Genomic DNA, 15,584 nt, shown 5'->3' on the forward strand with positions numbered 1-15,584 from the left:
CTATAGGAACCAATGTTAGTGATTGTATGATAACATTAGACATTGGGGAATGAAACATCCTTATAAATGTGAGACCATTTTCAGTCATTTGGTTTTTAACCATCTTTTAAGACTGCATTATGTACAACTGATGAACTGCTAGAAACCCTTCAAGAATGATATTTTTCCCCCTCTTAAGTCAGAAGGAAACCTGAAATTAACATCAGTCAACAAATTACAATAAACCTGCTAGAATGTTCTTTGTATCTTGACAGTAAGGAAAGATATAAAATCTTAGGTGGTGTTTGTGCCTGAGCCACATCATATTACTTTGGCTGGCGTTTCTGAATGTCTAAATCATATTTTCTAGGTCCAGCATTTTGCCATTCTAAAAGGGATGAATTAGATCCTGAATGAGGGCCAAATATTTGTTCATTGTGCTCACAGCAGAAATGTTGAAGCAGGTTAGAGACATTCAGCCTAGAGCTCCTGTTTCATTTTATATCTAGCACTATGTCCAAGTAGAGCCAAAACATCCAGATGGATAGGCAACTATCTGCTCCACCATCCAGATGTTTTGTCTAGATGTCTAAAAATATTCACAAAACAGCTGGATAACTGGCTGATGATTATTTATTCATCTTAATTTACTGGCTTTGGTTAGACACTCTTTCTACATAAGTACAGAACTTGATTTATGATTATACAGTAGTTGAAAAGATATATGCAGAGAAGTTTTTCTGCCAATTCAGTGGAAGATAAATACCATCGGTGCATCAGTAGAACTATTCTTGGCAAATAACTATTATCCAGCTCTCCATTGTCATCTGTTAAAAAATAAAATGAGATGAAGGGTGAGGAGGTAACAGTACTTCTATTCTCTTTTCCTAATATCAGTAGAGAAACATTAATGTCAAAAATTTCTCATAGACTTAATTATCATTTCCCTCCTACTTCTACTGGTATTTTTGGGCAAGTTAAGTAGGTAGGTTCACCCTTACTCTGGTTTAGGGCTGCCAGAATTTAGCAAGTGAAAATTCAAGACCCTGAGTTAAATCTGAAATAAAGTAAACCACAATCCTGACAGGGGAGATTAGGAATGGTATTATGAACATTGGAGATGGTATCTGAAGCAGAATTTCAGTTAAAGGGGTATGATAAATACATTTAGGTAGAAAGATGCAGAGAATGTTCCAGAATCATTATGTAGACAGTAGGGCTAGTGTATTAGCTGTAGGCAGTGGAGGGAAGGACATGCAGAGAGCAGTGATTCTGGGGAGACAGACTGGGTCAATCAAAAGGCCTTAAGCACAAAGATATGAAGACTGAATTCTTCTCTACAGCAACCCTTGCCTCTGACTAGGAGGAAGTGATAGTATCAGAATAGACTCATACCAAACATCTCAATGCAAGTGCTCAGCAGTTCGTCTAATGTCGCTGCTTTCCCAAGTCCACTGGACCCCATGGTTAGTTAGCCTCTGTCAAAAAACTAGAGACATTTTCAGCAGCACACAGACCATCTCCATAATCATGCAGGTTGGTGATGTTTGTGTCTCGCGGTGGTCTCTGTCCTTAGTTATATTCAAGGCTCTAAAGAAACAAAAAGAAAGTTATCAGACCAGAGTTCAGACCCCATTAAAGCATCACTTTCCTACCCAGAAAGCTAATTGTTTTCATCAACTTTATCTTTCTACGGGAAATGTATCAACCTCAATGATGGCAAAATGTTTGCTAAGTTATCCCTTATGATGCTCTGAGACTACAGAGATGTTCTCTATTAAATATCATCCCATTTTGCAGCTGGAATTTCTGGGGGAAACATTTTCTTCACGTTCTCAAGTGACAAAACAGCCAAGTATTTCATAAACATTACTTAGTTTAATATTATGAGTATATAGAGGAAGATAAATTTTAAATTGCAAATATATTTATGAGCATTATCTTCAGTGATCATATAAAGGTTAAAAATCTTATTTGCCTAAGTTCTCCAATAGTAACACTATTATATTTTTCCTTTCTTAAAATTAAAGAATTTCAGTTATAGTTGACATACAATAGAATATTAGTTTCAGGTGTACAACATAGTGATTAGACATGTATATACCTTGCAAGGCACTGAGGCTGATAAGAGGGACAAATCATTGTCCCTTCCCTGCTTTCAGTGGACTCACAGTCAATTTCAGTAAACACATGAGTAAATAGAGGAAAAAAACTCAAGTCCATATGAGTGGTTGTATTAAATCAGTGGGACCACCGGAGAGGGACATTTGACAGAGTCTGTGTATTGTTTTTGTATAAGAACCATATTCTTGTGTGTTGAAGGTACCACTGTAGAGCATAAAATGTAGGGTTATTTCACATGTGCAATGAAATATAACAGGCACGCTGAGTCAATATTCTCCCACTTTGGCTGCACAAATGATTTGAGAAAGGGGAATATTAAAGTTGCCTGGAGCCCGCCCTCTTACATTTATTAGCCAAGTTACCTTACTGGGAGGCCTTCCTGACCACCCAGTTCCAACAACACCTCTTTCTCCATGCCCAGCCCCCGCCTGGCATGCTCGACCTTACTTCCTGGATTTATTTTTCTTCTTAGCACGTATCTGCATATGTCCTGTGATATATTTTACTTGTTTATTTGGGTTTTTTAAATATTTTCTCAAACACTATAAACATATTCTAGGAACTTGGGGATTTTTGTGTGTTTTTCCCCCCCTCGTGTATTCCCCAGCTCCTACGCTTTTGCCTCTGAAAAAAGCATGTGCTAAATGAATGAATTAGTGAATGAATAGATAAGAAATTAATAAAAGAAAATCATAAAAAGTTTGATTTTGAATATGTATATATTTGCTTGAATGTGTACGATAAATTTTAAGGGGTCATTTTTAAATTTGTTTTACAAACTTAAATCAGGCTTTAGCAAACATCAGTAGGACTCAATAGGGTCTGCCTATGTTTATAGTATGCACTTGGTAATCTCTAGCAGGATATTTGGGGCAGCACTTCTCTGATTTCCCTAACCTCTGCCAACCCCATTAAAAGTAAAGATTAGTCCGAAACCGGTTTGGCTCAGTGGATAGAGCATCGGCCTACGGACTGAGGGGTCCCAGGTTCAATTCCGGTCAAAGGCATGTACCTTGGTTGCAGGCACATCCCCAGTAGGAGGTGTGCAGGAGGCAGCTGATCAATGTATCTAACTCTCTATCTCTCTCCCTTTCTCTCTGTAAAAAATCAATAAAACATATTTTTTAAAAATAAAAAATAAACGTAAAGATTAGGTAATTGACAAGTTTGGTTATCTTTGTTTGTATACAGACATTTTTTTAAATCTTATGAACTCCTGTTGCTGAATATTAGATTTATTACTTAGACCCAAACAGCCTAGATTAACTAACCTAGTTTCTCAGGTCAAATTCAAAATTATTCAGTCAAGCTGTATGAAGAAGTTGTTGAGCTTCCACAAGGGGTTAGACATAACCTGGTACCAAAATCCTGTCACCATGTTCAGAGTTATATTTGTGATCTGCAAAGAAGCCAGCCAGGAGAGCCAGGTGGGCTGGGCTATCCCGTTACAATCTGTTTCTGTACTCAGCAGACGTGTCTGCATCCCTGCTTAGATTCTGTTGCCTGCCCATGGACCTGAGATCTTAGGTCACATATGTGGATACTATTATCTACAAGTACTTTTTTCAAAAGTAAAGCTCCTTTATTGTAAAACGATATAGATACATCATTTAAAATAGACAATAAGAAAGGAAAGGGAAAAAAGTTATCCATTATCTCACCATCTAAAGATAACTCCTGTTTAATATCATGACATGTTTCTGTTAGTTTTTCCAGGGATATTTGTTTTGCAGAGTTTCTTGCTTAATTTACAATAGTTCACAGAAATACCTTACCCATTGGCTTCACAAGATTTCCAGGTCTGAATGAATTTTAAGGGCAGTTATCATCATTGGAAATTGCATTGGGAACGTAGTCTGTAGTAGTGGCTTATCCAATAAGTAGTAAATACTTTGGAGAACCTGATAAAAGAACAGAAATAAAAATCCTCAGACAGAGTTAAATAATAGAAATCCAAAGGAATTCACCTTGTGTTAAAGCATTTCCCAAAACCTTAAAAATTAGGTGTTTTTTGAGATTTCTATTGTCTAAAATTCACCCACAAATTTAATTAAAAAAGAGAAAACATTCAAAATAGTTACTTTGTGACTTGATATTTTAAAAGTCAAGCAGTTGGGTTTTTTTTTAAATCCAATCTATTAAAAACCTTAAAATGTCGCAAACCCAAAATGTATACACATAGTGTAAAATATTACTTTAGTCCAAGTGACTTCTGTCAGTGGATTACTCATTAAGAATTCCCAAACACAGACTTTGGGATGTTAGTAAACCTCTAAAACAATTTGTTGTGCTGATCCTCAGACTCTGGCTCTAAATCACTCCTGGCTGTTTCAACATGAATGTCAGTGTTATTTTAGTCCAGGTTGTTTAGTCTCCCAGGGGTTTAGGAGTTGCTTTAATGTTGATAGTGCTTTCCGGCTGCAATGGAAATGATTGCTCCCAGCATAGACATTTTCTCACAGGTTTAGAAAGGACACAATAAACCAGAATTTCCCCAAAGATTGTATCATTTATCACTATATATAAAAGCCTAAGCAACTGTTAGGACCTAATGACCAGAACAACTGGTCGACTGGTCCCTATGATGCACATTGACCACCAGGGGGCAGATGCTCAATGCAGGAGCTGCCCCCTGGTGGTCAGTGTGCTCTCATAGCGGGAGTACTGCTCAGCCAGAAACCAGGCCCACAGCTGGAAAGCACAGCTGCAGCAATGGGAGCCTCTTCTGCCTCCCCAGTAGCACTACACAGTGGAGGCAGCGGTGGCAGGTGCAGCAGGGCTGGGAAGAGCAGAGCTGAGCCCCGCCCCAGCTGGGGCTCCTTGTTGGCCGCCTGCTGCTTTGACATTGCTACATCCCCCGAGGGATCCCGGATTGTGAGAGGGCACAGGCCAGACTGAGGGGACCTCACCCGTGCACAAATCCGTGCATCGGGCCTCTAGTTTCTAATCAAGAAGTTCTCACTTCAAAAGGGCAACAGAGTTCTGTTGGGTGTGATTTCCAAAGGCCATGATGTGTTTGTGGGGCAAAAAGAATTTCAGTTAACATGACTCTTTCTTCGAAAAATCCCTTGTGAGGTTGCCTAGGACAACAAGAAGTGTGCCCCCAATTTTAGAAATAGTGTAGAGGAGCCAATTCCATGCAACTATCAACAGATATAAATTAGTTCCTAGGTTCTTTTTAAATTTATTTTTTGTTAACCCTCACCGGAGGATATTTTCCCATTGATATTTTAGAGAGCAAGACAGGAGTTCGGTGGGGGTGACGAGGGAGAGGACACAGAGAGAAAAACAGATGTGAGAGAGCTGCATTGATTGGTTGCCTCCTGCATGTGCCCCATCTGGGGCTGGGGATGAAACCTGCAACAAAGGTACATGCCTTTGACTGGAAATCAAACCTGAGACCATTTGGTGTATGGGTCAACGCTCTATCCACTGAGCACCGCTGGCCAGGTTGAATTGGCACCTCAGGCTCTTTACTCAGAATGTTTAGAGGGCTAAAAAATTGGATTTCAACATAAAGTTAACTAAATGGTGAAAGTTTAAATTACCTCTGACTAAAATATTATTAACGCTGCTTAGTGTATTAGATTGCTTTAAATGGCACCTACCGTGTGGCCTGCAAAACACTGTGTGCTCAGGGAAGGTGTCTTCCTGAGCTACCTCTTCCTTCCCAATATCCAAAGGCTTTTAAGTTGAGGATTTGGTTACAGTAGAGGATTTGTGTGTAGAAGGGACAGGAAGAGAGATGGTAGGTTAGAGAAGGGAAAGGGAAATAGAAGAATAAATATCGTCACACTAGAGAATCCAGTAGTGGGGCAGGTGGGCTCATCAGCAATGGCATCCCATTCCTGAAAGTTCTCCAGCCAAAGCAAGGTAATGATTGTCAGAGATGCCGTAGACTAAATTCCCAGACAGTGTCTAGGAAGCATGCCAAAACGACAGCAAAGGTTCCTCCTAGCTCTGTGCTTGCAGAATTTATAAGGTGAAATATTATATCTAATAAGCATTCAACAAATGGTTTTGAAGTGATGTCGGCCATATTAGAACTTCCAAAGATTGTCTAAAGCATTATCTCTAGTGCAAGAAAACAAACCCTTGAAAACTCTTTTCTCCCCAATGGCAGATATTCATAAATATATAACCAAATGGAATAGTATGAACTTGGGAAGTGAGCCAAATGGTTACAGTAAAATTAAAACGCTGTAAACAGGTTGAAATGATGACTCAGAGAATAAGCTATTGTTTATGGATAGTGGAGCAATATCCCCAAAATTTAGTTAACAATTACAATATGAATAATAATGTATTTCTTAACTCTAAAAGTAATTCTTTTTCATTTTGGTCTTGGATGGGTTTATTAAATGAGGTTTTCCTGGGTTTTTAGATTTTTTCCCCCCTGCAAAAAGCTTTTACTAAATCAATGAGGCATTATAATCAATGTTGCTCTAGATTTTAGAAAATGAAGAAATAATAATCTCCACAAATACAACTTGCTGGTGGCATGTAATATGATAGAGATCATATTAGAAAAATTACCTTTATTATGTTAAAATCTTATAACACCCAGAAAACTAAGTATTATTCTGTTCATTTCATGGATGAGCAAACTGAGGCCTACAGAAGTTAAATTACTTGTTCATATTTGTTACTCATTTGCAAAGTCAGGTCCATCTGATTCTAAAATTTAACGTTTTCCACCATCCACACACATTTTATCATTAGTAAGGCTGACTAGATCAATTTTGGGGCATTGTCTAGAACAAATGTTTACTGTTGCCTGTGCTTGGCTTTTAAGCATTCTATCACAGGCCCTATTGTCTGCAAATGAATAACCAGCATGATTACAGCAATCTTGGCAATTCAGGGGCTCACTGGTACCAAATACAGAACAGAAGTCAATAACCAGCTCAGAGCTCATCTCACAGGACTTCCTTGCATTTTTTTTTTGGTTAACCAATTAAGTAACAAAGTTAGGCTGCATTTTATTTATTTTTTCTTGATTACTGGGATTTAACCTTGGCAACCAAACTAACATATTTACAGCGATTTGACATTAGTTCAAGAAGAGAAAGTCTTGAAGAGCTCTAGTAATAAAAACTATGGAATTCCAAAGTCCCACCAAGAAAGTATTTTCCTAGCATCTGGCTGGAGCTGGCTCATTGGATAGAGAGTTGGCCTATGGACTGAAGGGTTCCAGGTTCTATTCCAGTCAAGGGCAAATACCTCGGTTGCAGGTTGCAGGCCCTTCACTGCCTGGCCTGGCCCTGGTCAGGTCATATGCAGGAGACAACTAATCGATGTATTTCTCTCACGTAGATATTTCTCTCTGTCTTTCCTTCTCTCTTCCACACTCTAAAAAAAAAATCAATGGAAAAATATATTCTGGTGATTATTTTTAAAAAAAGTAAAGTATAGAAACAAAATAAATGTTTTAAAGATTCTGTATTCTCATGTATATTTACACAACTTGAAGCCCACGATTTGAAGGCTTCCCTTGGTGACCTGGTCATTCTCTTTTATTTCAGATGTGTCCCTATAGCAAATGCTTCTTTCTTTCTCAAAAAGGAAAACAAATCTCAAAAGGTGGTGGCATTTCTCTTCCTCCCATCTAAGACATTAATTTCTCCTTAATCCTAAAAAGAATACATCATACATACCAACAAAAGAGAAAATATAACGGAGTAGAAAAATCGCAGTAGTATCTTAGGTCCCATTTAACTTCTCTTAAGGTTCACGTTCATCATTTCTAACACGAGAGAAATAATATCACTCTGCCTTCCTCATTAGAACAAAAGAAAATCATTTGTAAAAGGATGTATGAGCATAAAGCACAATAAATAAAAGGAAGTCCTAAAATTATGAAATGTTGCAAACTCTATTTGTAGAGTGGTTATTCAGAATTTAGAATACTAAGTAGGACAAAAGTAGGTTTACAGTTGTTTGTATTGAAAGTAATACAATAACTAATGAATAATAATATAAGAACAAACTGTGTTTTGCATACTCACAACTGTAAGCCAACTCTTGCCACCCCCATGTATATTTCCCAATTAGAACAATTTACTGTAAACAGATTAACAGCAGATTTGGATATAGAGGGCAAGGGGCTCTCAAAAATGCTGAAAAGAACTTTGGGAATTCTCAAGAAGTTTAGATGTTGACAGTACTCATTTTTTCATGACAAACTAGCCTTCAAAAATTGTGCTGCTAGAAACATGAATCCAATGGGCATTTTTTACTCATTAGTGGATTGAGATAGACAAAGGAAGAGAAAGAAAGATAGAGGGACAAGAAGATAGCTTTTCATAAAGAGTTAAAGGGAGAAAAGGACTCTGGGAATATGACTTGTGTTGGTAGTTGTAAAAAAAAAAAGGGGGGGGGGAGGAATTTACTAATTGGAACTGGGTTGTTAGCAATTTAAGTAAACATGGGCTGTCTTTTCTGGCCAAACACAGAAACACCAGCTCTCTGTTGGACATCTCTCCATCTCTCCTATCTCTCCATCTTTCACAGCCAATAAAGTTTGCTGGCTCATTCCATCCCTCTTCAGATCACCAGAATCAAGGTCTGTCCAATTCTCCCTTCACTCCCCACACACCCCACCCCACACTTCACCAAAACCACTCTGGTGGAAACCACGCCAGTGCTCAGCAGCTATGTGTCGCTCTTGACCACACTCCTGATAGAATGTTATCCTTGGATGGTTTTCCTGGAAACCTCTCTCTCTTACCTGGCTTTCCTCCCATGCCTCTGGTTGCAGTTTCTCAGTCTCATGTTGCAGACAGTATGCTGGGGGTTCGCAGGTTCCCGTGCCTGGCTCTTCCCTCTCACTTCAAAACTCTCTATGGCCCACTCATCCACAGCCACCCACCACTTCAATTACCATCTCTATGTGGGTGATTCCAAACCAAACCGAGGCCCGCTGCATCGGGGTACTGTGGAGGGCAGAGTGGAGTCTAGAGAGAGTCAGACTTGGGATTATGTCCTGGCTCTGCTACTACTAGTGTGTGACTCTGGGCAACTTCTGCTTAACTTCTGGGTAAGTTTTCCTATCACACCATCATGATGCTAAAGGCAATGCAAAGTGATACAAGCACTTTGAAAAATGGCTTGGCAGTTCCTCAAAATCCTAAACGCAGCGTTACCATAGGATCCAGCAAATTCACTCCTAGGCATATATCCAAGAAAATGGAAAACTTAAGTTCACACTAAAGCGTGTACACAAATGTTTATAGTAGTATTATTCATAATAGCCCCAAAGCAAAGACAACCCAAATGTCCATGAAGTGATGAATGCATAAACAAGATGAGGTATCTATATCTATACCTATACCTATCTATATCTATATCTATATCTATATCTATATCTATATCTATATCTATATCTATATCTATATCTATATCTATCTATATCTAAAAGCCTAAACGACCAGCTGACTGGCTGACTGGCCAACTGGCAAACTGTCTGGTAGCTATGATGCACACTGACAACCAGGGGGCAGACACCCAATGCAGGAACAGAAACCACAGGCATGAAAACATGGAACAGACTGATGAATCTCAGAGGGAAGGTGCGGGGAGGGCGAGAGAGATTAACCAAAGATCTTATACACATACTAGAGGCCCGGTGCACGAATTCATGTATTGACAGGGTCCCTTAGGCTGGCCTCGAGGGATCGGGTCAACACCCGCTCTCCAATATCCCCCTAGGGGTCCCGGATTGTGAGAGGGTGAATCTGTGCACCAGGCCTCCAGTATCTATATAATGGAATATTGTTCAACCATAAAAAAGAATCAAATATTGACACAAATTACAACATGGATAACATTTGAAGCCATTATGCTCAGTGAAAGAAGCCAGACACAAAAGGCTATGTCATACATTACATAATTCCATTTATATAAAATGTTCATAATAAGTAAATCTATAGAAACAGAAAGTAAATTAGTGGTTGCCAGGGGCCAAGGGAATTGGGGTAAAGGAGTGGCTGCAGACTCAGGGTTTCTTTTGGGGGTGATAGAAGTGTTCTGGAATTTGAAGATGGTTGTACAACCCTGTGAATATACTAAAAATCTGGAACTGTACGCTTTAATAAATGTATGGTATATGAATCATATCTGCTTAAAATTTTTTATCTGTTCAAAAATAGGTCCATGTCACTTATCTAAACTGCCATACCTCCTATACTTGCTTCCTTAATTCCTCAACCTGCCCCCCAATATTCTATGCCAGAAACTTGGGACTCACCCTAGATTCCCTAGCACCTTCTTTCACCATTTCTCCATATCCAAGTCTGACCATCTATCTCCCAAATGCTCCTCCTATGCCTCTACTCCTCTTCCTCTCCACTGTCACTCCTGGGTTCACAACAGCTGTCATTTCTTTCCCTGGGTCCTCTGCAATGCTCACGTATAAGGCTTCAGATGAACTCTCACCTCCTGTTAATCTCTACTCTCTATTGGTGCCAAATCAGTCTTTCCAGATTATCAGATCGATCACAATTCCTATTCTTAACCCTATTGTCTCTTATCTAATTCTAAAATCCTCAGAGGGCATACAAAGTCTTTCATGAATGGCCTTTACTATCTGTGCCATTAATACCCTAACACTTCTTTATTCACCTTTGCCTCACACCACCACATGTTATTGTTGTAAAATGAACTTTCTCGTAGTGCCCATGTGATACAGAATGAATATTTGTGTCCCCACAAAACTCCTCTATTAAAATCCTAATCCCTCTGCTATGGTATTGAAGAAGGAGCCTTTGGGAGCTAATTAAGGCATGATGGTGGTTTGTGGTTGAAAACTCCATGTCTATGGTATTTTGGGTACAGCAGCCTGAACTGAGACATCATACTTTGCACTTACTGCTTCTTTGCACAACTTTACCCCTTCCCCCAGTATGTCTGCTTGGCAATCCCATACTCACATCCTCAGATACCCACTGAATTCTCCTCCTCCCTCCCACCCTTTCCAGGCAGGACATACTAACACTCGACATACTGACTTCCTTTAGTATTTGTATGGTTTGGATTACAAAGTGGTTTTGCCTCCCCAGTGGTTTCTTGAAAACCAGACCATGTCTTTTGTCTTTCTAGCCCCCAATATATACTTGTGTCTGATATCTTTATATGGGTATCTTTCCCCACCACCTCATTCTTCCAACGTGGTCTTCAAACTTCAAATTTGCTTGTTCTCTAAGTTTCTTCTCTGATCTTATTGTTGAATTTTTTTTTTCATTTGGTTAGTGAATAAAGTTTTCTCTGTTTATATGAACATGACCATAATGGAATTTCAAGACATGTTCCCAAAGTTTTAGTATTACAGATTTATGGTAAAGAAAATAAAAGTACACTGAATACTTTCCTCAGTCATTTTATCTTCTACTGAGTAAATGCCTTTTTCTTCTGTGCTTACCACCAGGGCCAGAAGTACAGGTATATGCCAGACACAGATTATGATCTTGGAAGCCTTAGGACCAACAGAGGGGGCACGCATGAGCAGAATGAGGGTAAAGGGCATTATGAAAATGTCGTGAGAGAAATAAAATCAACTTCTGACTCACAGAACTGAGATGCGTCTTGAAGCATGAGTGGGGCTGCACTGACCCACGAAAAGAAGAAGTACACAACATGCAGAGAAAATGACTCAGAAAAGGGCAGCGAGGTGTGGGAAAGCAGCAATGCCAGCAGAAGGATGAAGTCTTAAAGGAATACAAGCACATAGGTGCTCTTCTCTTACTCACCAAACACTGAGAGAGGGGAAGAGGAGGAACTGCCATATTCTAAGCATCACAACTAAATGCTTCTGTGATGGTCTAAGTGGCACAGTCCAATGGCTCAGTGGAGGCTTCACACGTGCCACTCACTTAATGGGTTCTCTTCTGAGTGCAGCTTAATGGTAAGCACTTGGACTCCAGAGCCAGACCACTGGGATCCAGCTAGACCCTTGCATGTTATAGCTGCATGACAAGTTATTTCATCTGTGTCTTGATATCTTTATCTCAATAGTAGCATAATAGATTCTATGCTGTAGGGTTGTTATGAGAATTAAATGAGTTAACACAGGTAAAGTGCTCGTTAGCTGGCACATAGTATATTCTCAAGAAGTACAATATTTGATACTCTTATTATATTTCTGGTTTAGTGACCCGGCAGTGCCCTCTACCTAAGGGATGAAATAATTGATGTTTATCTCATCTCTCTCAAACTCACAAGCCACATATATTTTATCTACATATATCCATAGTGCAAAAGAAAGGAAAGAAGGAAGGGAGGGAGGGATGGAGAGGGAGAGAGATAGGGACGGAGAAAGAGAGAAAGGAAAAAGGGGGGAAAGGAAGACAGCACAGGCTAAAAATTTGAGCTATAAATGAGAACTAGCTTAAATCCCATTTCTACTAACTGTATGTTAGTTTTATGATTTCTTAAATAAAGATTCTGTAGTCAGTTTCATACTCTGTAGTATTATTATTTCGGGAGGATAAAACTAGAGTTCTCAACACATACAACTCAGACTATTCAATTCTATTTTTATTGGTAGTGTCCATCTATTTTTTTTTTTATCACAAGTACTTAAGGGGATACAAAGACACATACTAGTAAATGCCCCCAAAGAGGAGTCAGAAGATTTCAGTAGCTACATATAAAAATGTCAGTGGTATCTCATGTGTACCAACCAGTCATGAGTGGTATCTAAGTCTTGACAATGGCATTCATTCTTCTGCAGAATGGAAATAAATGCATGCCGGGTAATTAATATCCCTGAAGACAATTCTTGAGAGTGGATAATTCAGAAAAACATTTCCAAGAAAAGTTTTGCTGCTGGATCTACCAATCACAATAAGGATGTTGCAAGGTTGAAATAGTAAGTGAAACCAAGCTGGGCACTAAAATTAGAACAAGAGCCTCCTCGGCTTCTGTGGTAATTTGTGGGGATTTCACAAATATGCATGTTCACACAGTTTTAAACCCTTGCCAATCTTTCTCTCACCACAACAGCTCATCCTCAGTGACTCCTTTCCAACACTCTTCTAATTTCTAGTCCAGGAAACAGAGCATGCATTTATTTACTCCATTACCTTAGCACTCTTGAACTATTAATCGCACAAAGCCTGAATGTATTCACCCCACATTTAGGTAAAAAGATACTTCCTCACTACTAAATGCAACACAAATTATTTGTTGCATTTTTAAAACAAAAATGCAAATGCAAATGATTAAACCTCTCACTAAGAGCTCCAAAGTAATATAGTAGTAATTAATACTTGGTTTGAGAGATAAAGGCAAAAAGACACCATAAAAATGAGTGAATTAAAAATCTGAGGAACAGAATAAACTGGTGAATATAATAGAATCAGGGGCAAAGAAAGGGAGTGGATTGATAATTATCAGGGGGAAAGGGGTGTGGGGGGTGCAGGAAGAGACTGGATTAAAATCGTACCTATGGATGAGGACAATGGCGGGGGGCTGGTAAGGGCAGAGGGTTGGGACAGGAACCGGGTGGAAGGGAGCTATGGAGAGGGGGGAGAGAGGAGAAATAATTGTAATAATCTGAGCAATAAAGATTTATTAAAAAAAAACAAAAAAAACAACAACAACACAGCAGTGACTGTGGAAAAGTACTGAACTATCTAAAGCAGTATCTAGACTAAAAATTAAGGAATGCTCAAGACCAAAAATGCATTGCTTTCATGCATCTAAAACAACGTGAAGGGATTCCAGGTTATGTTAGAATGTTTTTGTTTTCCAGGTATTATAGTTTATTTTCCAAAATTTAATTTTGCTTTTATTTTTTAGAGAGGGAGAAGAAGGGAGACAGAGAGAGTGAAAGAAAGAAAGAAAAATATCCATCTATCGTTCCACTTATTTATGCATTCATTGGTTGATTCTTGCACATGCCCTGACCTGGGGATCAAACCTTGGTTGTATGGGAATGATGCTCTAACTAACTGAGCTACCTGGTCAGGCCTCTAATTTTGCTGTTAAATATGGGAGTTTTTACTTTGATAATGGATTGTCTATAAAGTGCCAAATATCTATTTTTATAAAAACTAGAAAACATCTTATGTCATCTAGATGTATCCAAAGCTCCCTATCTTGGCTGTAATATGGAGCAATCTGAATCATTCCAGTGAGATTTTTTTTTCACATTTTAAATTCTTTATTGTTTAAAGTATTACATGAATCTCCTTTCCCCCAATGACCTCTCCCCAGTCAACCCTTCTCCCTTACACAAGCCTTCACGCTCCAATTTTCTGTGTCCCTTGGTTTTGCTCATATGCATGCATACAAATCCTTTGTACCCCCTCACTCCCAACTTCCCTCATAGGTTTTACAGTCTGCTCAATGCTTCTATGTCTCTGGTTCTATATGCTCTTGTCTTCCATGTCAAATATTAATTGGGCATAATGGCTTGGGTCGATCTCTGGGTTCTCTGTTCTGTTCCATTGGTCTATATGTCTGTTCTTGTTCCAGTGAGGTTTTTTTTTTATTGAGGATCATGTTCACAGCAAGATAACTGTATAGACAGCATATGCCTGACATCAGCAATATCTCACATAGATATGGATGTGGGTCCTAACACAAAATCATGCTTTCCACAATAACCCAAGAACTCTGGCTCTGATGCTACAGCATTTAGGTATAACAGGAGAGTCAGTGGTTACTTAATCATTCTAAGTATTGTTCTCAAGTGCCCTTTGCTTTTTACATTTTTCTCTCTGAGAAAGCCTATTTAAAGACATATAAATAATAAACCACAGGTCTTCATTTTTTCTCTCCAAACTGAAGATGGAGCAAGTTGACAAGTTCTTTCTTACTCAGCATCCACAGGTTATAAAATGGTGACCTTTTGGCCAAGGCACAGGCCTATGGGTGTAATTTTTTTTATTAGGCTTGCACAGAATTAGCTCTCACAAAGTTTCAAAAGTTTTAAAGTAGTTGCAAAAATACTTTGAATAAAGTATTCAAATCTAGTCTTTCATATGAAAAATCCAGTTTTCTAGATTATTGCTGAAAAATCAGATCTGCATGTTCTAGGGCTGCATCCCAGTGAGGCAGCTGAAATGTAGGAGCAACTACTTCCCTGTTCCCCAAAGTCCCCACTACCCGCTATCGTCCCCCAAACTGAGACCAAGTGTCATTGCCATTTATCACCCCACTATGTGCCCTTTCTTTTTTAGAAGATTTAAGAGGAAAGTGAAATATTTCTTGTCCCAGATAGAGAACTCTTTTTGTCCCTAATCCACTTCACTTGTTACGGTGTCTTGTTGGCCCTGCAGACATCTGCACCTGTGAACCCCGACCTCAGACTTATCAGGCTGCTTGCTAACATTACATGCTAAGCAAAAGCTAAGGAGGACTCTTCAATGTGCCAATCTTCAGAATGTTACTCTTGTCGGATTGGGTAAGGAAGAATCCCAAGACAGCTACTATGCCTTCTGGCATATATTCACTGAAACAGTAGGTTTGAATTGCAA

The 15,584-nt window shown here is 39.0% G+C and overlaps 1 protein-coding gene across 7 annotated transcripts in view; it reads right to left on the minus strand.

Annotated features, from left to right (window-relative positions):
* RASGRP3 (RAS guanyl releasing protein 3) overlaps window positions 1-15,584 on the minus strand; it is a 97,615-nt gene that overhangs the window by 36,197 nt on the left and 45,834 nt on the right. For 4 of the 7 annotated variants that reach the window (XM_084899990.1, XM_084899994.1, XM_084899991.1 and 1 more), the window contains exons 2-4: window positions 3,879-4,004; window positions 1,375-1,569; window positions 704-806 (exon numbers count right to left, since the gene is read on the minus strand). In XM_084899990.1, the coding sequence (XP_084756116.1) occupies window positions 704-806; window positions 1,375-1,444 (173 nt within the window). In that variant the 5' untranslated portion in view covers window positions 1,445-1,569; window positions 3,879-4,004. Of the gene's footprint in view, window positions 1-703; window positions 807-1,374; window positions 1,570-3,878; window positions 4,005-7,326; window positions 7,456-15,584 lie in introns of all 7 variants that reach the window. The other 3 variants (XM_084899993.1, XM_084899989.1, XM_084899992.1) reach the window with 1 other exon arrangement.

This window comes from Pipistrellus hanaki (assembly GCF_964339955.1).
Source record: "Pipistrellus hanaki genome assembly, chromosome: 12".
Classification (NCBI taxonomy): domain Eukaryota; kingdom Metazoa; phylum Chordata; class Mammalia; order Chiroptera; family Vespertilionidae; genus Pipistrellus; species Pipistrellus hanaki.